This window comes from Hevea brasiliensis, chromosome 11 (genome assembly GCF_030052815.1).
Source record: "Hevea brasiliensis isolate MT/VB/25A 57/8 chromosome 11, ASM3005281v1, whole genome shotgun sequence".
NCBI lineage: Eukaryota > Viridiplantae > Streptophyta > Magnoliopsida > Malpighiales > Euphorbiaceae > Hevea > Hevea brasiliensis.
Genome location: NC_079503.1, coordinates 204455 through 230489, shown reverse-complemented (window position 1 = coordinate 230489; position 26035 = coordinate 204455). Strand labels below are relative to the sequence as shown.

The following is a 26035-nucleotide window of genomic DNA, read 5'->3' as shown; positions in this document are numbered from 1 at the left end:
GCTTTATATATTGGAATTGGATGTGTTAGGCCATGTAGCAATATGAATGTTCTTCAATTAATTAATCTTGAAGATGTCTATTTTTTTATTAATTTAATTTCGATTAGAACTTGAAATTAAGAATTTACTTTTTTGAGATTGGCTTTAATACTAATGAGCTATTAAATTAAACTGATCAAAATATGCCAAGATTTTCTAAATTAATCCATAGGATATGTGACATATTTTAAAGTTTTGGATGATTTCAAACAGAGCATCCATATACTAATTTTGGAATCTTAAATTTTATGTGCTTTATTACAGAAACCTTTAAAATTTTATTAACTTTATCATCGATCATCGATCTTTCATGTTAATATAATTTAACAATTTAACTCAAATTATAAATAAGTAAAAATAAATAAATTGAAATGTCAATCCTAAAATAATATTTGTGTGAATTATTAAATTATTGTCAATTTATCAATGTGTGTTTAATATGAATGATTCGATATTCCTATCTTTTAAGCGATGTTGAATGTTCGGCTCTCGCAGTATGAGCTTTTAAATCTCAATCTAAAGCCAATTATATATTTAGGTAACCCTTCAAACTAGACATGGGTTAATAGGAAGGAATTCATATGATAAAATATATATAGAACAAAGCTTTCACCTTTATTATTATGGATTTGCTTTTCGTCGGCTTTATAAAGCCTTATTAAATTAGTAAAATTTAGACAGAAATTCAAAAGGTTTTAAAGAATCTTTTGGATCTTCCAATTAACAATGGATTTCAATGTTTTTTTGAAAAAGCTATTTGGCCTCTTGTTTGTCACCTTGTGCTGTGCAACTCATACGTTCATGATTGATGGAGCATTAGTGTTTCCATATTAATATTTTATTCCCACGTACCATTTAATAAATGGAAATTACATATAACTTCAAGAAAAAAAAAATATTACAATTAGTTCTTAATTTAACAATGATGAAATATTTAAAAATTGACTAAAAATATAATATGATTGATAATTCGCTATAAGTGAACTTCTTTAATTGATATTATCATTAACTATATATACTTCCATTTTTCTTTTTTTGGTAATAAAGGTGGAGATAAGTTCAGAACACAGTATAGAGCGAGAAGAGAACAGGAATCATGGAGAAACCAAAGAATAATTTCGAAAGCAAACTCACCTATGACAAATAAGAGAATTCGATTAGTCGATCTGTACAAAAATTAATTTCTTTGTAAATATGCTAAATGCCAACACAAATAGATATATATACATACTTCCATTTTCATAATTTTATAAGAAAGGCTAAAAAAGGATTTAAATTTAATGTTCATGTTATGAATATATATGATGAGTCTTTTAAAAAAATTAAGCTAGGGTATAAAAGGATATGTAGTCGATAGTGTGATGCGTTTCATCTGATTAGTGTGAGTCGTCATATTGAATAATATATATATATATATATATATATATATATATATATATAAGCGACCGAATGAGTTAAATCATTGGCCATTTTCCAGCATGCAAGAGACAAGTTGGTGGAGTGTGCAGTTGCATGTAATTTACATAACACAAATCAATATAAAGCTAAGCGTCTCTCTCTGAGTTTTTTAGTTATTACCTAATTAAGAGCATCAATGAATTTTAATTCAGTTATTATTTTTATAATTTTGAGATTACGTGCGTTTAAAACTATCGGAATCCATTCATTCAATCCCAAAAAAAAAAAAAATCTAATAATAATTAAAGAATGTTAGTTATGTCATATATATGTGCAAGCAGTAGAATTATTCAAATCTCAAAGATAATCAAACCATGCAAGAGGAAATTCCACCCTTATCATGTCGTGTCCTCCACCAATTATATATAAAAGAAAAGGTTAATATGGGCTAACAATTGGAGAAAATTCATTAGGCTGTGTTACAAATCCATCCAGTAATTGAAACCAAACATACAATGTTGGGATGGGTTCCATTTGTAGCCCAAAATAAAAGTCTTTGGATTATTTATGGTCCGTACCATATTTATCATTAGATAATGGCTGTGGAAATATAGAATAAGAGATAGGTTTTAATCCAAGAGCTTATTATTATAATAATACAATTTCACGTTTGTGGAGTTTTCAAGACACATGCTCTGATTGTGCTTTCAAGTTTCAAGTTGCTTCAAAATGCAAGAAATACTTTTCTATATCTCTGATAAATTATTCATTGCATCTAACGTAATGTGCAATCAACTCTACAATAAGATCAAAGTTGTAACGCCTTATTTAGAAGAATAAAAATGCAATCTAATAATAAAATTTTAATATATAATATTATTTTACTAGATATTATTTTAATTTAAAATTATTAATACATTTGAGAGTAGTACTACTAGTTAAACAGTGATAGTGATGGCGTAAGAGGCCAAATAATGGTGGTGGGGTTAGTAATAGTGATGGTGGTAGCAACGATGGTAGTCAAGTAATAATAATAGAAGAGGTAACTCGGTGATATGATGATAGTGTTGATAATAAATAAAAAATAAATAAAAATAAGTAATTATAATTATATATATTTTTGTATGTAATAATGATTATGATATTTAAAATATAATTGATTATATTATTTAATTGATATTTCAATGCATTAATTTTTTTTTACGCTATTAAATAAAGTAATCAAATATGCTTAGATTAGGTTATAACAAATATAGCCTTAATATGTACCTATTGTCTAGCATTCATATAAGGTTTATTATCTACATTTTAAAAAAAGTCCATAAATATATAAATAAATGGTATACTATTTTTATGTGCAATAAGATTACTCTATAATTTTTCATACCTAGCTGTACATGTATAGGCATTGGTCCACCTTAACTCATATTTTGCTCTATGGACACAAATAGAAGGCAATTTTAATTAAAGTCAATAGCATTAAGTTAATTATAATAACATATAATTGAACCACAAGCGAGTGCAGCCTCTCTTTTCTCCTTTAGCAAATTAAAATGATATTGTCTTCTTCTTCTTCTTTAATAATATATATCTGTTGTTTAGGTATATGTGTTTTTGTTCTTTGCATTTGTCAATGATCATATCTTATCCTATAATTTTTAGTGTGAAATGAATATATATATATATATATATACACAAAATAGTGCTGCAACTTTGCAATTATATAATACTAAACTGGCAATTAATTACATATTTATTAGCTTGCATGTGTTTGCTGGCTCAATAATTCAGAGATTTCAATGATATAAATTGATGATTAGGAAGAGTCAATTTTATCTTTTGAAAATTCGCAGATCAATGTATTACACACAGTACCAATGTATATATAGAAAACCTTTTTATATGATGAAATGAAAGCCATACAATGCAACTGACACATTTTCAATATATATATAATTGATATTAAATAATATAAACAAGTAAATGATGGTTGAGAAGCAATTCCTGAGCACATGTGAGCCACTTATGAGAGGCATGAATTGAGGATGAGGCTACTCCTCCTTGTAATGATGCACTTTTAGGAGAAAGATAGAATGAGGCATTTCTAATAATGACACAGCAAAGTGAACATTAATTAAGTATGATTGGTTAAGGTCAAATTAAAATATTTTCCTCTCAATCAGTGTAGAGGAGTGGGGCTCACGACCAAGTGCATCATTGATTACCTGAAGTTAGTTGATGATCAAGTTAAAGAAAAATGTTGTAAAATGGTAATGCATGGATGTGATTCTTGCTTTTGATGCAACTCATGCATGCTCCGCATCAACCATATAATTGAAAGCACCAGCCAAGTAGCATTAGCACATGAAAAAGAATAGAGCATTTTCATTTTCACATGGGGCCAGAGGGCTTTGGGCTCTCTCCTCTCGATGCCTTAAATGCCGCATTCACAGGACTATCAGTTCCAGGACAGTTTATAATATAAACCCAGTTTGAATAGTACAAATGAATTGTACTACGAGAACAGGCCCTTTAGAATTATTGACTGTTTGGGCGTAGTTTTTGCATTGGAAACTTAAGCAGTCAAACATCATAAACCATTTCTTAATTCCTTGGAATCTCAGTCCAGATCCGTTTCGGTTTAAAATACCCGCTACTAGGCACTAACCCGATAACTCCTACGTCAAATCAACAAAAAACCCTTCTAAAATCAGCAAGAAACCCTCACTTCGAAAAAGTACTGCTAGTTTTTTAATTAAGCAATTAAAAAATGATTTCATATCGTACGGTCTGATTAATGGTTAGTTATTAAATAAATCATCTTCTTTCCAACACACACACAAATATATATATATATATATATATATATATATGCAAATCATCTTTATTATATTTATTAAAAAAATGAAATTCAAAATTCCTAAGCAAGACCCTTAAGAAACCAAGTCCTATAAGTTGAGAGCAATTCCCCACTGAACGTTAGACGGTATAACAACGCTGCCTAGCTCATCAAGTAGAGACCATGGATTCCACGAAGTCTAACAAGATCAGAGAAATCGTTAGGCTTCAACAGATCCTAAAGAAGTGGAGAAAGTTGGCAACCTCATCCAACCCCACCACCACCACCACCAACAATGGCAGCAGCAAAAGCATTAAGTTCCTGAAACGGACGCTCTCTCTATCGGAGACAACCTCGGGCAATGCCGTCCCAAAAGGCTACCTAGCCGTTTGCGTTGGCGAAGAGCTCAGGAGATTCATAATCCCGACAGAGTATTTGGGTCACCGTGCATTTCACTTGTTATTAAGAGAAGCAGAAGAAGAATTTGGGTTTCAGCAGACGGGCGTTCTCAGAATTCCTTGTGAAGTCGCAGTTTTTGAAAGTATCTTGAACCTGGTGGAAGAAAAGAAAGATGTGAGCTTCATGCAGGAATGTGCAGGGTTGGGACATTGTTCGTCCAAAACCCAGCAAACTCCATCTCACCATCCTCAAAGCCCCATGTGCAGATAGTTATCCATCCATTTTTGTTTTCCCTTGACCTCATTTATCACTTTTTTTTTTGCTCTTTTCCAGGATGAGGCCAACGTATGAGAGAGTTTAATAATGAAGTTGTTTCCAAATTGTAACACAAAGTATCAACTTTGATAGTCTGTTATATCAACCCTTAATGCAAACCTTTCTTTCCCCATCTTTGGTCTATTTTTCCACTTTCCAGTATATGGAATGGTAACTCCCTCTACGCCCTGTTGTGTCATTAAGAACTCCAATGAGATCTATGTGTATAGAGGTAGCTCCAAAGAGATAAAGTAATAAAATGAGCTTTAAGAATAAGCATACATCCAATAAGAAATAAAATGCACATATCAAAGATCACACACAATCCAAGCACGCTCTAAGATTCAATAATGAGTAATTGAGTACTACTCGGATGAACACGTACACAGTTTGCCTAATATTGCTATCAATGGTTTCATTGGATGAAATTGTGTACGCAGCAACCCATCAAAACTTTGCGATAGAGTAAGAAAGTACAGTACCCTTTGTGTTACACTACGGAAATACCCATAACAAATGTGTTACGGAAAGAAACACATGTTATAAAGATATCATACCACTAAACTGCAGCAGTTTGCACACAAATAAACAAAGTATAGAATATAATACGTCGTTTCCAGAGCTTTAGCAATAAAATTCACATACACCCCATTTATTTCATGCTCCAAGTATATGCACATGTTAGGAGTGACTCATCAAGTCCTGACCATCAAAACAAATAAAAAGAGGTGTTCCCTCATTCATATGGTCTAGCTAGCACAAAATAATAAACCATCAGTCATAAGGCCACGCAAGATCCAATAAAAGAGGAGAACCACATGACACATCTTCATGATATGTACGTATATATATTGCCCAGGCAAACAATGGCATATGCTCAAGGTCATATTTAAAGGTCTGAAGTAGCTAGCTAGAGTTACACAAGCCTGAAATTAATCATCATAGCAATTGTATAATTTTATCTTTCATTAATTTTAACAGTAAACCAACACTCACAAATAACCTGGATTATGGTTCCTCAAGAGACCATATGGTAGATATAGGATATGATGCAACAACCAATATCATGTAGCTGTCTATCTCATTCCAATCCAAAAGTGTGTATGAATATCTAAATTATTGGGGAAATAATAAATGATTTAATAGTACACTCAACTCAACTCAACTAAGCCTTTATCCCAAGAATTTGGGGTCGGCTATATGAATTCTCTTTCTCCATTCTAAAAGATTTTGGGTTAAATCCTCGAAAATATGTAATGCTTATAGGTCATGTTATACTCCAAGTCAGTTTAGGTCTACCCCTTTCTTTTCTTTCTATCATCTAACCTAATGTGCTCTACTTGTCTAACTGGAGCCTCTGTATGTCTACGCTTTACATGACCAAACCACCTCAATCTCCCTTCTCTCAACTTATCCTCAATTGGCACAACTCCTACTTTTTCTCTAATGCTCTCATTACGGACTTTATCTAGTCTAGTATTGCCACTCGTTCACCTTAACATTCTCATCTCCACAACTCTTTTCTTAGACACATACGACTCCTTCAGTGCCCAACACTCACTATCATATAATATGACCGGTCGTATGGCTGTACGGTAAAATTTTTCTTTCAACTTATTAGGAATCTTACGATCACATAAAACTCCCATAGCACTTTTCCACTTCAATCATCTGGCTTTAATACTATGACTAACATCCTCCTCATATACCCCATCTACTTGAAGGATTGAGCCGAGATATTTAAAGTGATTACTCTGGAGCAGTACCACTCTATCTAAACTAACTCCTTTTCTATCACTAGTTCAGCCTTCACTGAACTTGCAATGCATGTATTCTGTCTTCGTTCTACTTAATTTAAAGCCCTTTGACTCTAGAGTATCTCCAAAACTCTAACTTTCTATTGACTCCTTATCTCGTCTCATCTATCAGAACTATATCATCCGTAAACATCATGCACCAAGAGATACTCTCTTGCATATGTTTCGTTAATTCATCTAAAGAATTTAATAGTATGGTAGAGTCAAAACTTTTTATCAGAATGCAATCTTAAAGAATAGTTTATAACCTCCATCTGCATATTAGGGCTCAAATGTGATTCTTGTTTTGGACAATAATAGGAGGTTATGGGAAATAATAGGAATGATTAATAATACTGCAAGGGAACTTCATGACTATGCATGCCGAGTTGTATTCAGACCAAGATTATTCAACAACCATCAACTAAATGAGACTATTCGAAAAGAAGGGATTCATAAAGCATTGCCACGTCTAATTGATTAAAGAATATTTTATTTCACAATTCCAATCCATCTAATATGTGCAAATATCATAAGAAATAGTAACCACTAGGTATCATAAGACCTTGACTTACATTGTTTAGGTTGCCTCGTATAATTAGAGCACCTTGCTGAAGCTGGACAGCTTAAGTATTAACACATTCCTTAAGGCTGCAATCATATGTCTTCAAACTACAAAGCCCATGAAAAGCTGACCATCTTAATTCCCAGCTTGTTGTCAATTTGGTGACCTAGTAACTTCTTACTCTTACATTGAAAACACCTCACATTAACTTTAAATTATCAAGAAAATAAAACTGTTCCAGACATTCTAACTTGTATTATCAAGAAAAGAAAATTTTTCCAGACATCCGATTTCCATTTATTTAATAATTACAGACAATCAAGAAACCGAAAAGTAAAAGCAGCACACTATCACCAATAAAATGGTAATTCCAAATGTAAGGTCACTGTAATTCACCAGTGAAATAATACATATCAGAACAGTTCTGCAACTCCACAACTTGGATAACCACCATCACCACCAATACATCTTCTCACCATGAAGAGCCTATTAAGTCTAATAAACAGATACCAAAATTGGTCTTGGGCTCCTCGTTGAGGCCGTTTGTCCTCATATAAAAGAAAAAGAAAAAAAAATTGTTCAACTCAAACTTCTACAGCATTCAATAATCAGCAATGAACTACCCGATTCATTAAGTTGGAGTGCAGCTATTTACTTTAATAAAGATATACAACAGGTCAACATTTAGCCATTCAATCTATATTGAATTACTCATATATGAACATTACAAAGAGGCTTCTGAAAGAATATTTTTGAAAGGGAATAAATGGAAAAGACAGGAACCTTAAATAAGCCCCTCAAGACAATCAAAGTGAAACTCTAAGCAAAGTGGTTGAATGATTCCCAGCTCCATAAAGTTCATAATCCACCATCACTATAATTTGGGAAGGTAACACATTTGAAAACTTTGCACTTAGGACATAAGACATATCCAATCTGCATCAAAATTTTAAGCATAAAAGTAAGGAATATCATTATAATCTCTTTTAAAGACGCATCTATGCTTCACAAGTCATACATACCTACAGGATTCTTAGGTACATTCAAACAGAGATCAACAAGCAATAGCATGACAGACACACTGCATTATCAAAAGGTTCAGACCAAATGCTAATAAGTATGGATAGGATATATATATATATATATATATATATATATATATATATATATAGGCAGTTATTCCTTGTGATCTCTATTCATAATATCCCTATTTTGATCTTATGATGCAAACATTGCATCATAAGATCAAAATAGGGATATTATGAAAAGATGATGCAATGTTTTCCCATAGCTAAAGAGTTATCTGCTCTTTTTTCATCCTTATATATATATATATATATATATATATATATATATATATATATCTCCGCCTAAGTAGTTTGCGCTTAGCCGGTCCCAAGCCAGGATAAAGGAGGAGGGTTGCGGTAGGTGGCAACCAGCGTAAAAATTTCGTCACACCCTATGATATGGATTCAAATGATATAAACGTTAGGGCGTCCTCTACTAATGACACGCTACATCGGAGCCCGGGTGTAGTGATAAATATGCAAAAGTGTAGGGCGTTCACCAAAAGCGACGCGCCATGCCGGCGCCCGGGTATGGTGTTAAGTGAGCAAGGGTTCCCACATCATGGACGGGTGTGGGTAAAGAAGTTAGTCCATAGGATAGATAGTAGAATAAATAGTAGAACAAAACACAAGATAGACATAGAAAACAATAGAAGATATCATAGAAGGAGACCAATTAGGAAGGAGCAGGATAGGAGGAGGATCAGGGTTGGTACTTGGAATGTTGGATCACCTACAGGAAAATTAATGGAGCTTGTGGATACCTTGGAAAGGAAAAGGGTAAATATTGCTTGCATTCAGGAGACTAAATGGGTAGGAGAGAAAAATAAGGAAGTGGGTAATTCAGGTTACAAATTGTGGTTTACCGGAAAGGAGAGAAATAAGAACGGAGTGGGCATAATCATAGACAGGACATTGAAAGACGCAGTAATAGCTGTGAAAAGAGTAGGAGATAGAATTATACTAGTAAAACTAGTACTAGAAGGAGAAACAATAAATATAGTTAGTGCTTATGCCCCACAAATAGGACTAGACAGTGAGAGTAAACAAAAGTTTTGGGAAGATATAGATGATTTAATGCAAAGCATACCGAATGAAGAGAATGTTTTTATTGGTGGAGATTTGAATGGGCATTTAGGAAGTGATAGACAAGGTTATGAGAATGTTCATGGAGGTTTTGGTTTTGGCAGTCGAAATGAGGAGGAAAAAAGCATCCTGGATTTTGCTATGACATACGACCTAATACTAGCAAATACCTACTTTATAAAAAGAGAGTCACATTTAGTGACTTTCAAAAGTGGGCAATATAGAAGCCAAATCGACTTCCTCTTAACTAGGAAGACAAATAGAGCTCTATGCAAGGATTGCAAGGTCATTCCAGGAGAGGCTTTAACAAGTCAACATCGGTTGGTGGTCTTGGATGTCAAGTTTAGGAACAATTCAAGTAAAGTAAAAAGAAATAGTGTAGCTCGAACAAAGTGGTGGGAGTTCAAAAGAGTAAAGCAAGTGGAGTTCAAAAGAGTAAAGCAAGTGAAGTTCAAAAATGAGCTTCTCGAGTCCGAAGAATGGAAGCTGGATATGGAGGCCAATGATATGTGGATACAGATGGCATCAAAGATTAGAGAAGTAGCTAGAAAAGTACTTGGAGAGTCTAAAGGACATAGACCACCCTCAAAAAGAGATGGTGGTGGAATGAGGAAGTACAAAAGGCAGTGAAGAGAAAAAGAGAATAGTATAAGAAATTACTTAAATGGGATAATAATGAGGCATATGAACAGTACAAGATAGCAAAGAAAGAGGCAAAAAAGGCAGTTAGTCAAGCAAGAGCACAGGCCTTTGAAAAGTTATATGAGAAACTTTGAATTAAAGAAGGGGAGAAAGATATTTATAGATTAGCAAGGAGGAGAGAAAGGAAATGTCAAGATCTCAATCAAGTTAAGTGCATTAAGGATAAAGAAGGAAAAGTGTTGGTGAAAGATGAGGACATTAAAGAAAGATGGAGAAATTATTTTAATGATCTCTTTAATAATAGTCAAAATGGTAATAGCGTGAATATAGATTATAGAATAATAGAAAAGAATGTGAATTATACTAGAAGGATTAGATCTTTAGAAGTAAAGGAAGCACTTAAGAGAATAAAAGTAGGTAAAGCCTGTGGACCCGATGAAACACCAATTGAAGTGTGGAAGTATTTGGGAGATATGGGAGTGGCATGGTTAACTAAATTATTTAATAAGATTCTAAATTCAAAGAAAATGCCTGATGAATGGAGGAAGAGTATTTTAGTACCTATTTTTAAAAATAAGGGAGACAAACAGAGTTGCTCAAATTATAAGGGAATTAAACTCATGAGCTATACTATGAAGTTGTGGGAGAGAGTTGTGGAGCATCGACTACGTCATGATACTTCTATCTCTCTCAATCAATTTGGTTTCATGCCCGGTCGTTCAACTATGGAAGCGATCTTTCTCATTAGAAGCTTGATGGAGAAATATAGAGATGTGAAGAAAGATCTACACATGGTTTTTATTGATTTGGAGAAGGCTTATGATAGTGTTCCAAGAGAGGTCTTATAGAATGTGTTAGAACAAGAGAAGGTATCTATTAGGTACATACAAGTATTGAAAGATATGTATGAAGGAGCAACTACTATTGTGCGCACAGTGGGAGGGGACACAAGAGATTTTCCGATCTTAATTGGATTACACCAAGGATCAGCCATAAGCCCTTACCTTTTTACATTAGTTTTAGATGAACTGACGAAACACATACAAGAGAGTATTCCTTAGTGCATGATGTTTGCGGATGATATTGTTCTGATAGATGAGACACGAGAAGGAGTCAATAGAAAGCTAGAACTTTGGAAAAGTGCTCTAAAGTCAAAGAGTTTTAAGTTAAGTAAAACAAAGACAGAATACATGCATTGCAAGTTCAGTGAAGGCCAAACTGGTGATAGAGAATGAGTTAGTTTGAATGGAGTGATACTGCCCCAAAGTAATCACTTTAAAAATCTAGACTCAGTCCTTCAAGTAGATGGGGGATGTGAGGAGGATGTTAGTCATAGGATTAAAGCCGGATGGTTGAAGTGGAGACGTGCCACGGGAGTTTTATGTGATCGTAAGATTCCCAATAAATTGAAAGGAAAATTTTACCGTACAGCCATACGCCGGCTATATTATACGGTAATGAGTGTTTGGCACTGAAAGAGTCGTATGCATCTAAGATAAGAGTTGCAGAGATGAGAATGTTAAGATGGATGAGTGGCCATACTAGACTAGATAAAGTCTGTAATGAGAGTATTAGAGAAAAGACAGGAGTGGTGCCAATTGAAGATAAGTTGAGAGAAGGGAGATTGAGGTGGTTTGGTCATGTGAAGCGTAGACATGCGGAGACTCCAGTTAAACAAGTAGAGCACGTTAGGTTAGAGAATAGAAAGAAAAAAAAGGGGTAGACCTAAATTGACTTAGAGGAGAGTAGTACAACATGACCTAGAAGCATTACACATTTCTGAGGATTTAACCCAAAATCATTCAGAGTGTAGAAAGCGAATCCATATAGCCGACCCCAAATTTTTAGGATAAAGACTTAGTTGAGTTGAGTTATATATATATATATATATATATATATATATAGGCAGTTATTCCTTGTGATCTCTATTCATAATATCCTATTTTGATCTAATGATGCAAACATATATATATATATATATATATATATATATATATATAGGCAGTTATTCCTTGTGATCTCTATTCATAATATCCTATTTTGATCTAATGATGCAAACATTGCATCATAAGATCAAAATAGGGATATTATGAATAGAGATCACAAGGAATAACTGCCCTTCAGTAGGTTCGATGTACGAAAGAGATGTAAAGGAAGACTCAAAGCCAATTTATCATTCACAATCTTCGCATCATAAGATAAAAATAGGGATATTATGAATAGAGATCACAAGGAATAACTGCCCTTTAGTCGGTTCGATGTACGAAAGAGATGTAAAGGAAGACTCAAATCCAATTTATCATTCACAATCTTCCAAATTATTGGCATAACTTACAGCTCTGCAAGATGGACATCGACGGTAGATCCGCTTATTTTCAGCTTTCACATTGGTTTTTTGTCCTTCACAGAAATCACAAAGTAGCCATCCTTTTCCATTACAAGGTTCACACATGATAACCGAGTCAACCTTCACAAAGACTGGACTAGAGTAAGAACAGGATTAGCATAGAAGAACAATGACACAAAGAAGGACACGTTAAAGAGTATACAAAAAAATCCATCCTTTTCCTTGGAATATATAGCTTAATAACCGTTAGAAAGCAACAAAAACGATATTAAGAACTAAGTTGCGCAACAAATTACTACAAAATTCATTGTTTTCTTTAGCAACTAAAAGTAGCTGTTGCGCGGCCTGATTAAAGAAGAAAGATAACATAAACCTTAACCAAAAAGAAATACAAGAAAACAGAGGAAGTTAATATGGAAGTTAGAAGATGACCGGGATAGTCTGCTCCAAAAAGTAGGAATACGGACAGCACCTCAACATTTCAAAAATGGCAAAGAAATGCAATGGAAACTTCGGGTGGCACAGAGTGAAAATCCAAGAGGTAAGGTCACAAAAAGGTAAAGATATCGATAAGGCACGGTAAGCTCCCAATTCCCAAATGCCTGTGTCAAGCATAAACCTAAAAAACTACTCGATTGTCCACTAAAAGAAACAGAGAGATTTGGAATAATTATGAAGACTGCAATCACTTTCATTCTTGAATCTTTGATGAATTTGCAAGAATAATGGCAAATATGCAAACCTGCTCATCTTGCAGCAGCTCCTGCTGCACTGGAGCACAGTGCAAAGGCTTGAAGAAATGCCTGGTGGTGGACGTGGTGTTCATCGTCCTCTTCCATGGCGACGCCGACATCCTTAAGTAATTGATCTTCGGTGGACTTAATACCATAAGAATTGCCATTTTTAATTTTACAACTCTCCCCTCCCAGCTCCAGTTATGCGATGGCGATAACGTCAACACTCAACACAGGCTGAGAGCAACAAGAGAAGAATGCACCCTTTTTCTCACAAATAACTAAACTGCCATCTCACCTCCACCCCAAACGATACGTACCGGTCCCACCAGATATATATAAGTAATAGAGGTTTTTCTACGTATTACAAGACAGAGATAATAATAGCTTAAATTCAAAGAGAATATTTATTATCACTCATATATAAAAAGTAAAAAAAAAAAAAAAAAAAAAAAGCCTTTTATTTATAAAAATTATTGACTTGATGTTTTACAATAAAAAATAAATGAAGCGTGTTGCTTATTAAATTAAGTTCAATTAAAAAAATGTCAATTTAACGATGAGCAAGTCGGGGTTAATATCATCGCTCTCTTAATCCTCACCTTATAAAGGATTAAAATCGAGGCAAGAATTTTTTTCATTGAGGAGTGGGACAAATTTCTCCTTCAAATTTATTTTATTTTATTTTAATTTATTATTATATAATATAAATTTATTTATTAACAAAATAATATTTTAGAAGTATAAATTTTAAACCTAATTTTAATATATATATATATATATATATATTTTTGTAAGCACTTAATATAAATAAATTAATTTTTTAATAAAAATATAATTAATTTATTATTATCAATGCTACAATAACAAATACAAAGACCCAAAACTAAAAAATGACTTGTTGTTTTGTCATTTGGTTTCTTTGTTCAATCAGACTTCTTCACATGAAAAGTCATTATTACAAAGCCTAAATTCTAAGTTTAGATGCTTCCATTTTTCAGAATAATGTTATTTCACAAGTGATGTCTAACAATTTCAACCATTTGTTACTCTCTCAAATCTTAACTCAGTCTAGACGAATCCTCTCGAAGGAGCTGTCAAACTGAATTTTAGCACAACAACATCTTCATCCAACAATATGGGAGCTTCAACTATTATCGGGAGAGATGCGAGAGGTGATTGTTTGTGATGGCGTTGCAGAATACATAGATTTTGCTCTGACCTTCTGATATTAGAAACTACAACTTGCAGAGAAGTGATTCTTTTGGCAATTGAAAAAGCATTCGGCAATGTTATCTTTAAGGGTGATTCACTCATCACAGTCCAAGCCATCCAGGGTGCCTCTGTAATACCTGCCATTTTTTGATGTTGGAATATCTGTCATTAACGGAATATCCAGGCAAAAAGTAAAACTTCACTGATAAAAGAGTGATGGTAAGGCGTGAAAGTATGTTCATGTATGTGGATTTGAAATGTTCAAAATGTATTTAAGAAAGAAAAAATGTCTTAAAAGATTTATTTCCAAAAAAAAAGTTTTTAAGTAAGTATTTTTGGCAGAAGGAGTTTCGGCAGCCTAAGTATGGGTTTTCGACAGCCGAAACTCCTTTTCTTGTTCAAAAGCTCTTTTGAATATAATAGGCTCCGACAGCCGAAAGCTGAACTTTTGGCAATAAAAAATCCCTCAACAAAGAGAGTATAAAAAGAATTCGAAGCTTATTTTGCTGTCAAAACACTTAGAGTTTTCTTCTTCCTTCTCTCTCTTAACTTTGGGGCACATAAGGAGCTATTTGAAGAGATTTTCTTGAGTTTTTGAAGATCTGAAAGTGAATTCTTCCATTTAGAATGGTGAAAGAGAATATTCAAGCTTTAAAGTTATGGTTCTCTCATCTTTAAGCTCCAAGAAAAGATGTAACCTTCTTTTTTTATTGATTTAATGGGTAGATCTAAGAATGTTGATGAGGAATTAGATTTCTATAATTTTAGTTTCATGAAAAGTTATTTTAAGTTAAGTTTTTAAAAAATTTATGCATGCTAGTGTTAGGGTTTTGTGATCTTCTATTGAAGTTGTATGTTTTATTATTAAAATAGTTATGTTTAAGTGTTATGGACCTTAAATGGCTAGTTTCCCTTAACGGATTTGAATAAATCCATGTATATGCTACGTTAGGTTTGAGAGAAACCTGGGATATGAGTTTTTTATTAATGTATCTGGGTATTAAGTATGTTTTCAAGTTGTTTTAGACCCCAAAGATGTGTATATGTGACAGAATTGTGTTTTGAAACTTTGAAATGAGTTTAGGTGTTGACGGGAAAAGGAATCTATAGGTTTTTAACTTAGAAAATCTGAAAATTTATAGGTTCGACTGCTGAAAGCCAAAGATTCAACAGTCGAAACATGTAGTTTCTTGGGAAAATCTAAAAAAAATTTCTAAGTTCGGCAGCCGAAGTCAGTATTGAACAAAAGTGCTGTGTAAAGCCTAAGATGTCGGCAGCCAAAGTGGGTTTTGCCTGACTTTTTCTCTCTTCTTCTGCCTGACATCCTTATCCATAATGTCATATTTATTTAGGATATATGTATCTAGAACACGAAAATATTGCATAATTGCATAACTTGTTATTGGTGCATTGGTAGATGTTGGATGACCCACTAACTCCCCCCATGTTATATTCATGTAACATTATGTATGTTATGGATCCATAAGTAAATCCTTCAAGGGAGATCTTTAAGTTGCCCTTCAAGGGAGATCTGTAAGTTGCCCCTACGTACATGACATAAGTCATATTTAAAAGAAAAGTTTGAGGAGTTACTGATAATAATGTCCATCTTATATGAAATGTTTTTTATGTGAAAACCCATATGAATAATGCATTGTACATGTATGAATGAATGATATAATTATTGATAGTTAGTGTAACATCCTCACTCTAGCTAGTCCGTACAATCTATTGTTCCGGTGACCAGTGTCGGTCCGGACAGCTAGAACGTCTGGAAAAATATTTAAACTAAAGAGAGAAACCATAATTAACTCAAATATTAATAAGAAAAATTTACAAAAAATTTTAGAAATAAAATACAACTAAGTTAAATGAGTCGGTGCTCTAGCGATGCGTAACCTAGTGAGAAGTTGCGGTTCTCGCAACTAGGAGCCTTAAACCCAGGAGAAAAATTATAAAATAATTATTGGGACTCCAGAGAAGGGTTATTGAGGTTCTTATGGCATTAGAATGCCAAGGAAATGCTTAGAAAAATTTTTCAATTGGTACAGACAATTTTGGCCCGTTAAGCCAAACGGAGGGTATTTTGGTCATTTCGTCTTCAAAGATGATTTTTCGCCAACTTGTCCAGTTAAATAAATAATTTATATAACATAAAATATGATTAAATGTGGTTAAAAATTTAATTGAAATTAATTAGACAAGAAATGGAGAGAAAATGGACTTATGACTTCATAATGATGTCATTAAGATTCTCCCAACCAACCCAAAGTTGACACATGGCATAAGCTTACTTAAAAGAGACAAATGGGCTGGAAAATGAACAAAAAATCAGACTTCTTCTCCCTTTCTTCTTCCTTGCCGTGAACCTCCTCCATAGCCAAACCATTTTCAAGCTTTCAAAGCTTGATTTTCACTCACTTCTACCCAACAAAACCCTAACCTAGCAACACAAAAAAGTGTTCTTGCATCTTGGTGATTCTTTTGGGAGCAAAAAGAAAGGAAAAGGAAGAGCTTTAGCAAGTGGAAAAATCTCACTCCATAGAGGTTAGTGACCTAAACCTTGAATTTCACTTTAAATTCATGTTTAAGAACTATAAATGTGTGCAAATGACAAAGAAATTTAATGAAATACCATTGGTATACTAACCCTAAATTTTGGCAGCCATGGTTAGGGTAATATGGTGATGATTTTTGGGGAGCTAACATGCTTGTATGGCTGCCCTTAATGTGTATCTCATAAGTGAATTGATAAATGCAATGATAATGCATGGTTTTGTAATGTTGAGTTAGGGTTTGGGGTGGAAAAATGAGACTTTGACCATGTGATGATGGAAGTAGGCTTTAATGGTCAATTAGTGACCATTTGGTATTGTTTGAATAAAAAATGAAGTGCATTGTGTAGTGGGATTGGAGCTTGGTGTGGCTGCCCTTGGTGACCTGCAGAATTAGACATGAGTCCAGCAAGTTTGGGCAGCAATAACTTGAATTGTAGAGGTTCAATTGGTGCAAGGCCAATTGGACATGAAACTAGACACATAATGGCACAACTTTGGTGAAGAAACCATATCCAGAAAACCAAACCAAGTTGACCAAAAGTTTGCCCTAATCCGAATGACCTGGAGTCTGCCTAGGCAAAATGACCAAATGAATAGTGTTTGGTCATTTGGCCATAACTCAGTTTAGAAATGTCCAATTGACCTGAAATTTTACCAGCAACAAGCTGAGATATAGACAACAACTTTCATGAAGAAACCTAACCCAAATTATGACCAGAACATAATCAAAAAGTGAGTTGTAGTCACTATTCGTAACATTGTAGATGTGGTCAGTCCAGAAATTCTGGACAAAATTTCAATCCGGCTAGTTGTGGTTTTTGGGCCATAACTTAAGTTACAAAACTCTAAATGGAGTGATTCAAAAAAGGAAATTCAACTAGACAGAATAAGAAACAACTTTTATGTTGATCATTTTGCCAAATTTTCACTGCAAAAATGACCAATGAAACAGTAAAAACAAAGTATGAAAACTGAAAATTCTGCCCAATTAACATTAAGCTTAGAAATGGTATTGGCAACCAATACCAACAAATTTTGAATGTAAAATGTGGTATATTGGGAGTAGTAAAACCAATGTACCAATTGTCTATGCAAAAGTCAACATTTTAGTTGACTAATGAAATGAATAGTAACATTCAAACTTGAAATTCAAAAATTGTGAAATTTAAAAGTGTAAAATGCTCTAGTATACCTAGCAAGATTGGTTTGGATAGGTTGGCATGCCAATAGTGTCACGACCCAACCTATGGGCCGGACCGGCACTAGGACCTGGGCCAGCCTAAAGCCCCCGAGGCCCGTAGTAAGCCTTAACTATTCATTTACCCAACTCTAAGGCCCATTTGGGCCCAATTTCAAGAAACCAACTGGACAGAGTCCGGCCATAAAATGAACTTACCAACGGGGAGTTTTTGACTCACCCGACCTGTAAACACAATAAACAATCCATTGGGGAGCTCAGCTCACCCTCCACATACTCATATCATCATAATGATAAATGGGAGCTCAGCTCCCTCATCCAGTCCATCAAACATGCATATAATAATTTTTACAGGTCCACAATAATAATTTAGTTTACAGACCCAAATCAAATAAACATTTCTAACACATGCAGAAATTCTAGGAGTAAATAAAATTACACAAATATTGATAAACAACCTGCGAGGAAAGGAAGCAGGTTAACCTCAAAAATATCCTCCTGTGGCCTGGAAAAATATTGAACAGGAGTGAGCGTTCGACTCAGAGAGTAAAATATCAATTTTAACCATAATCTCTATAACTATCTAAAACTAATGCACCCTGTAGAGTGAAATGCAACATCAACAACATTTTCACATCATAACATCAAAAAGGTAAATTTGGAGCACTCACGCACCCTGTAACATCAATCATAATATATGGAGCCGATCCTATACACTCTCTTAAATCCAACTCGGTGCAGTGAAGAACTCAAATTTCGGACTTCCACTTAATAACCAAATCGGGGTCCCAGCGAAGAACTCAAGCCGTGTCTACCCCGAAGAACCGGGTCCCAGTGAAGATCTCAAGCCGTGTCTACCCGTCCTATCCATAGTCCACACCACATCACAAGCACGCCAACGCACGCACACTGCTCCAAATTACCATAACAACATCCATGGCACGCTAACAGTTATGAATGCAACATAAATCGTGCCTAGAGTTTAACTACATAAATATATGCATATAAGTGATGCATGGGCATGCTTGAACATATAATAATATCGAAATTACAATTAAAATTAATATTTTACTCACAGACTTGACAACGGTCACTGTGGCGGCTGGGCAGAGGAAGAAGGCTGTCCCGGCTCACCTGACAATTTTATTACAATTATTTAATAAATTTGACTCCATACAAACAAAGAAAAAGACCAAATACGTCCTAAGTCGTGCCGAAAATCCGGCAGAGTCTCCCCTATACCTAGGACCTACCCAACCTGCAAAATGGCTCAAAACACACTTCTATATTCACAATCCATATGTCCACAGCTCAATCACATCACACAGCCCCTCATGGGCCCATCAAATCAGTCATCCATCACAATATGTAAAATTTCAATTTAGTCCTTATAATTGATCATTTTTGCAAAAACTGCCCAAACAAGCTTTAAAAATTCTAAAACTTTGCCCTGCGGTCCTTAGCAATATTACTAGGCTATTGCAAAAAAGAATCATAATTTTCTGAGCTACCACGAATATTTTATGGATTTTTAATCCTATTTAAGCACAAAAAAATTACGAAAAAGAAAAGTTCGGGTTTACCTTTGCCGATTCCGACTTCGGGAACGCGCTCGGGATGCCTTACAATGGTGGGATAGCCAAAACCTCGATCCAATTCGAAGACTTTTTCAGTAGCTGGTCTGTCTGGCCGGAAATTCACAAATCCGGACAACTGTCGAATTTCCGCGAATTGAGGATACCTACACGAAGCCCAATAATAATATATAAAAAAATCAGGGGTGTTACATTCTTCCCCCCTTACAGAAAATTCGTCCTCGAATTTTACACAAGGTAGAATAAAATACATGATTACACATTGAACATATAAGGGTACTTGCTACGCATGTCCCGTTCTGACTCCTAGGTGCACTCTTCCACTGACTGGCTCCTCTACAAAACCTTAACCATAGGGATCTGTTTTGATCTTAGCTGTCTCACTTGGTAGTCCACTATGGCTACAGGTTGCTCCTCAAATGTCAAGTTCTCCTTTAGTTCTATTACATCCGATTGTAGTACATGAGAAGGATCAGGAATATATTTCCTGAGCATGGAGATGTGAAACACGGGATGAACGTGAGAAAGGTTGGGTGGTAGCTCTAGCCGGTAGGCAACTGCTCCAACTCTATCAGTAACCTCAAAAGGTCCAATATACCGAGGTGCCAACTTGCCCTTCTTTCCAAATCTCATGACTCCCTTCATTGGAGAAACCTTCAAGAATACATACGCCATCGCAAACTCCACATCCCTTAGTCTGGGTCCGCATAACTCTTACGCCATCGAAGTCAAGCTTTCAATCGTTCCCTGATTAAAGGAACTATCTCTGAAGTGTACTACACTAGGTCTACATCATGTACCTTCGCTTCCCCCATTTCTGTCCAACACAGAGGAGACCTACACCTTCTTCCATATAGTGCCTCATAGGGTGCCATCCCTATGCTGGAATGGTAACTGTTGTTGTAGGCAAACTCCACCAAAGCTAGCTGATCATCCTATTGACCTCCAAAATCCAAGACACTCATGCGAAGCATGTCTTCCAGTGTTTTGATTGTCCTTTCGGACTGTCCGTCTGTCTGAGGGTGGAAAGCCGTACTGAAGTTCAACTGTGTGCCAAGTGCCTCCTGCAACTTTCTCCAAAATCGAGAAGTGAACTGGGGCCCTCTGTCAGATATTATGGAAGCCGGAACTCCATGCAATCTGACTATTTCTCGAATGTAGAGCCGGGTGTACTGTGCCACAGAATATGTAGTCTTCACAGGCAAGAAGTGAGCTGATTTGGTTAGGCGGTTTACAATTACCCATATCGAATCATATCCTCGCGTGGTACGAGGCATCCCAGTCACAAAATCCATAGAAATCATTTCCCACTTTCATTCTGGGATAGGAAGCTCTTGCAACTTCCCTGACGGTCTCTGGTGTTCAAACTTCACCTTCTGACAAGTCAAGCACTTGGACACAAAGTCTGCTATGTCTCTCTTCATGCCATTCCACCAATAGCTATCTTTCACATCATGGTACATCTTGGTGGAACCTGGGTGGACATTGTACAGTGTATAGTGTGCCTCTCGCATGATTTCATCTCTGAGATTGTCCACATCGGGCACACATATCCTAGAACCTTGCACTAGGGCACCATCATTGGCAAATCCAAACTCACCACCTTCACCTTGCTGTACTCTTTCTATGATCTTCATTAATTGTTGGTCTCTGTGTTGGGAAACTCTAACTCTATCTTGCAAGTCTGGCCTCACTGAAAAATGAGCCAACAAGACCCCCTCATCTGAAAGATCTAGGATTAAACCTTGATCCATCAACTCATGTACTTTCTGAATCAACGGTCTCTTCTCTGCTGAAATGTGCGCCAAACTGCCAGAAGATTTTCTGCTTAAAGCATCTGCTACTACATTGGCCTTCCCAGGGTGGTACTGGATGGTGCAATCATAGTTTTCCAGAAGCTCCATCCATCTCCTCTGTCTCAAGTTTAAATCCCTCTGTTGGAAGATGTACTTCAAACTCTTATGGTCGGTGTATATCTCGCACACTTCACCATACAGGTAGTGTCTCCAGATTTTTAGTGCAAAGACTACAGCCGCCATTTCCAAATCATGGGTGTGATAGTTCTGCTCATGCCTCTTCAGCTGCCTTGAAGCATAAGCCACTACATTTCCATTCCGCATCAAAACACACCCTAGGCCAACTCTGAAGGTATCACAGTACACGGTGTATCCTTCACCGCTCATAGGTAGTGTTAACACAGGGGCAGTGGTTAGACACTCCTTATCCTCATCATTATAACTGACTCTATCGAGCTCTCTTCCTGTCCTTTGCATCTTATCCACTTCCCTTTTCCTATTTTTGGTATTGTTGGTATCTTTTCAACCTGCTGTACTTATTCCTTAATTTTAGTCCTATCTCATCCTTACACCTTTTCCTTCAAAGATGTCTATCCCATCATCAACTTTAACTTTCTTTTTATTTCTTAGTCTTATCTTGATTACTAGTTTCATTACTGAGAGAATTCTAACCCTATGATTTACTCCTACCAGCACATTCTTCACCTTATGTAACACTTATAATTACCCATAGAAAATTTTTCTTGTATCCCCTTTTTTCCAACTTAACTATCAGAACATTATTATTCCCTACCAGCCTTAGTAGGAAATTGCTTATCCTGGATGAATATGAGCCCCATAAACTATAAGTTCCATCTGAACTAACACGGCTGTAGGAAATATGTGTCATGCCTTAATTCCAAACAAGATACTTCACGTGTTCATTCTCCTTAATATAATCATATATACTGCCCATAGCTTTCTAAACTTCAACCTCAAATTACCCATCAACAATTTCATCTATTGAAACTCATCCATAAATAGTACTTCATCTAGCTCATAGTTTAAAACAATGCATAAGCCTTAGTAGCTAACTCAATTTAACTCTGTCATTACTCGATCATCCTTTCATACTTAACACTAGGTATGCACTTCTTGTCATTCTCATATCGAAATTGTATATGAATTGGTGCCTATCAAAATCTCAAATAACTAGGTCTCCTTGCCTCGTCTCTGCTCCTTATATAACGCTCTGGAATCAAAACACGAGCTAAACTTGAAAAGAAAGAAAAATATCCTCTATATTCAATCGCTGCTTGATTGTCCATATAATAACGTTTAACCTATGTTTCTTAGTCTCTCTTCAAATTTCATCATCTCCTAGCACAATTGTGCTCTACCTATAAGGTATCATCTGCATGAACCCTTTACTGTACCATCGTCCTTCCTGACATAATATTTTATAATTTATTAACTTTACTTATACTCGACCTATGATTCATATCTATCATCGTTTATATTGTGCCCTTAACCCTTGTTGAATCCTGAAAGATTTCTCTCGCTAATAGATTCTTTCAACACTAATTCCACCCTTATCTATGGTCATTAATTTGATCCTTAAACTTTATAGTGATTTATTACCATCCATACTTGTTACTTTTTATTCTACCCCTACTGTTGCTCTGTTGTTATTGCTTCACTGCAAAGTGATTCTGTTGATCACACTAAAAATGTTTGCCTGACATTCATAACGAACCTCTAACTACCTTCTCACTATCTCAAAAGTCTAACCTAAAACCTATGTGTCATTATCTATCATTCTTTTCCTCTCATCATACCTATTTGATCCCTTAGACTGACTTTTATTCAACTTACTGCTTACTAACTTCTCTTTCTCTACCTATTTAGGTAGTCTGCAATACCATCACACACCTTCTAACATTTACTCATTATTATTGTATTCCATACCTCCATCACTTTTCTCACTAATGTGGTCCCATTTTGGGTTTTCCATCCTTGTCATTCTCCTTGCCAAGAATAACACTTAGCCTATCCTATATCTTAACTTTGTTCCTTTTATTATGCGCTCTTTAGGTTGTCCTTTCATTTATTTCCTTTGTCTTACCCAAAATAGAACTTGACTATTCTATCCCTTGTTCCATTCTTCTTTCTAACATAACAGTTGTACTTGCTAACTATATCTTTCAGAGTCTCTATCGCGTTATCATATGTCTGTGCTACTCAGATTTGGTCCTTTGACCACTCTAGCTAGTACTCCCACTAGCACTTAGATTATATTGCATCTGTAATCAATTATCCCAATTTTCATTCTACACTTTCTCTGTCTACTGGCCTTCTGTGATTTATCTTCGCTAATTTATTACTCTTAACACTTTTATAATTATACTACTGTTTGAACAATATGAAGTCAGAAAGGAACTCAGGAAATTGCAGTCATACCTTTATCGTATGATTTCTATTCTTATCCTTTAGCTTACATAATACCCTTACTACCTCGAGAACTGATTCTGCAGTAATTTTATTTATTATTATTTTTATTATTATTATTTTCCATGTTTACTCAATTCCAAAACTTAAGATTTCGGGCACCCAAACCCGTCATCCAATTCAAAGGATTTACATCCATCGTGATCTGATTATATATGATTCCTATAATGGACCTTGTATCCTCTCCAGGATACCCGAGCCAACTACTCTCTACCACACTTTACAGTCCCATCTGGGGCACTATTTTGTGGGTCACCATTATTAGTAATAACTTTCGATCCCTTCTGAAAAGATAGGACTATACCCTAACTTGCTGCAACAAAGGTACTACATTTACCACCTTGCCCAAAACCATGTCAAACTAATGTCTCTCTTATCATATCATAGCTCTGTAAATCATATATTCATAGTTTCGACCTTCTCTAGGTAGTAGGGTTGTACTTTATTCCATACTGATACACACAAGGTATACTATTCTCACTAAGCTCTAAGCAAAATGTTTGTCATACTGCAAAAACCATCCAAAATTCCATACCGAAGACTAGATGGTCTCACTCTATAGGTGTCACCTTTACTTTGCAACTAGTCCGAAACCTCTGGTCTGATAGCAACTCTTACTGTAACTCTAGCTCATGCTAGGGTAACTGGGTCACTGACTCTAGTTACCACCCAACTGTGACCTTCGATAATCTAGCTCTAGATCCCTAACCAAGAGTTCCCAACTCCTTTGCAGATATAGAACTCTGTTCTGGCATTACTGTACCAAAACAGATACTGCTTGCAACATCCTCATCATAAGCACTACAGGGAAGTACGCAGCTCTACACAATAATCTCATGTCGGTACTGTAATCTGCAGCTTACAGAACAGACATCGAGAATATTGTATAGTTACTACGATACGTCCTGGCAGACTAGGTCTCTTAATCTCTTATCTCTCTTGAATCTTCTATTATCATAAACTTATTCTGTCTGGGTCATCCACTGATGACTACCAAAGAATGGTATCCTCATCCTTATCTAGGCAAATCAGATTTTCAAGACTCACTTTTATGTACTCGTGCCTTGCACGAAATGGGCACACCATTTAAACCCATACTGAAGAAAATATAGTATTTATTGGAGTACGTGTTTTCAAGGTAGATCTCAATAAGTTTGCTAAATCTATTTCATGTTTCTATGTACTCCACGAAAATCAAGACACTAATCGAGGTAATCTTATATTTCAGAGGTATAACGTAGAATCTAGAAATAAAGAATTACAGGAAAAAGGCAAGCAGAATCCTATACTCGCATGTGACTCCTAGTAGACTCTTCCCAACACTTTAGATGAACATTCCCTAAGAACTGGAGCCTAAGCTCGATACCACATTTGTCACGACCCAACCTATGGGCGGACCGCACTAGGACACAGGCCACCTAAAGCCCCAGGGCCCGTAGTAAGCCTTAACTATTCATTTACCCAACTCTAAGGCCCATTTGGGCCCAATTTCAAGAAACCAACCGGACAGAGTCCGCCATAAATGGACCTACCAACGGGGAGTTTTGACTCACCCGACCTGTAAACACAATAAACAATCCATTGGGGAGCTCAGCTCACCCTCCACATACTCATATCATCATAATGATAAATGGGAGCTCAGCTCCCTCATCCAGTCCATCAAACATGCATATAATAATTTTTACAGGTCCACAATAATAATTTAGTTTACAGACCCAAATCAAATAAACATTTCTAACACATGCGAAAATTCTAGGAGTAAATAAAATTACACAAATATTGATAAACAACCTGCAAGGAAAGGAAGCAGGTTAACCTCAAAAATATCCTCCTGTGGCCTGGAAAAATATTGAACAGGAGTGAGCGTTCGACTCAGAGAGTAAAATATCAATTTTAACCATAATCTCTATAACTATCTAAAACTAATGCACCCTGTAGAGTGAAATGCAACATCAACAA

General features: G+C 35.5%; 2 protein-coding genes across 3 annotated transcripts; one reads left to right on the top strand and one right to left on the bottom strand.

The window, feature by feature from the left end:
* The first annotated feature begins 4313 nt into the window (after nt 1–4313).
* LOC110653979 (protein SMALL AUXIN UP-REGULATED RNA 51) lies at nt 4314–5123 on the top strand. Its single transcript, XM_021809793.2, has one exon. It carries the CDS (start codon nt 4460–4462, stop codon nt 4943–4945), a length of 486 nt encoding a protein of 161 aa, XP_021665485.2. The 5' UTR covers nt 4314–4459; the 3' UTR covers nt 4946–5123.
* A 2501-nt stretch (nt 5124–7624) lies between these two features.
* LOC110653998 (uncharacterized) lies at nt 7625–13545 on the bottom strand. 2 transcript variants are annotated; one of them, XM_021809831.2, is made up of 4 exons: nt 13236–13545; nt 12482–12613; nt 8374–8432; nt 7625–8287 (listed from the first exon to the last, which is right to left on the bottom strand). In XM_021809831.2, exons 1-3 carry the CDS (start codon nt 13392–13394, stop codon nt 8406–8408), a joined length of 318 nt encoding a protein of 105 aa, XP_021665523.1. In that variant the 5' UTR covers nt 13395–13545; the 3' UTR covers nt 7625–8287; nt 8374–8405. The 2 variants fall into 2 exon arrangements, with proteins under 2 accessions (XP_021665523.1, XP_021665522.1); XM_021809830.2 differs by lacking the exon at nt 8374–8432 and having other exon boundaries at nt 7682–8287; nt 13236–13542.
* Nucleotides 13546–26035: the final 12490 nt, after the last annotated feature.

Excerpts from the sequence above, each read along its gene's own strand:
- LOC110653979 (XM_021809793.2), top strand. The coding sequence starts at position 4,460 with ATGGATTCCACGAAGTCTAACAAGATCAGAGAAATCGTTAGGCTTCAA.
- LOC110653998 (XM_021809830.2), bottom strand. The coding sequence starts at position 13,394 with ATGGCAATTCTTATGGTATTAAGTCCACCGAAGATCAATTACTTAAGG. Across the intron at positions 12,614-13,235 it reads AGCTGCTGCAAGATGAGCAG|GTTGACTCGGTTATCATGTG; the intron begins GTTTGCATATTT and ends GTCTTTGTGAAG. Across the intron at positions 8,288-12,481 it reads GATGTCCATCTTGCAGAGCT|ATTGGATATGTCTTATGTCC; the intron begins GTAAGTTATGCC and ends ATTTTGATGCAG.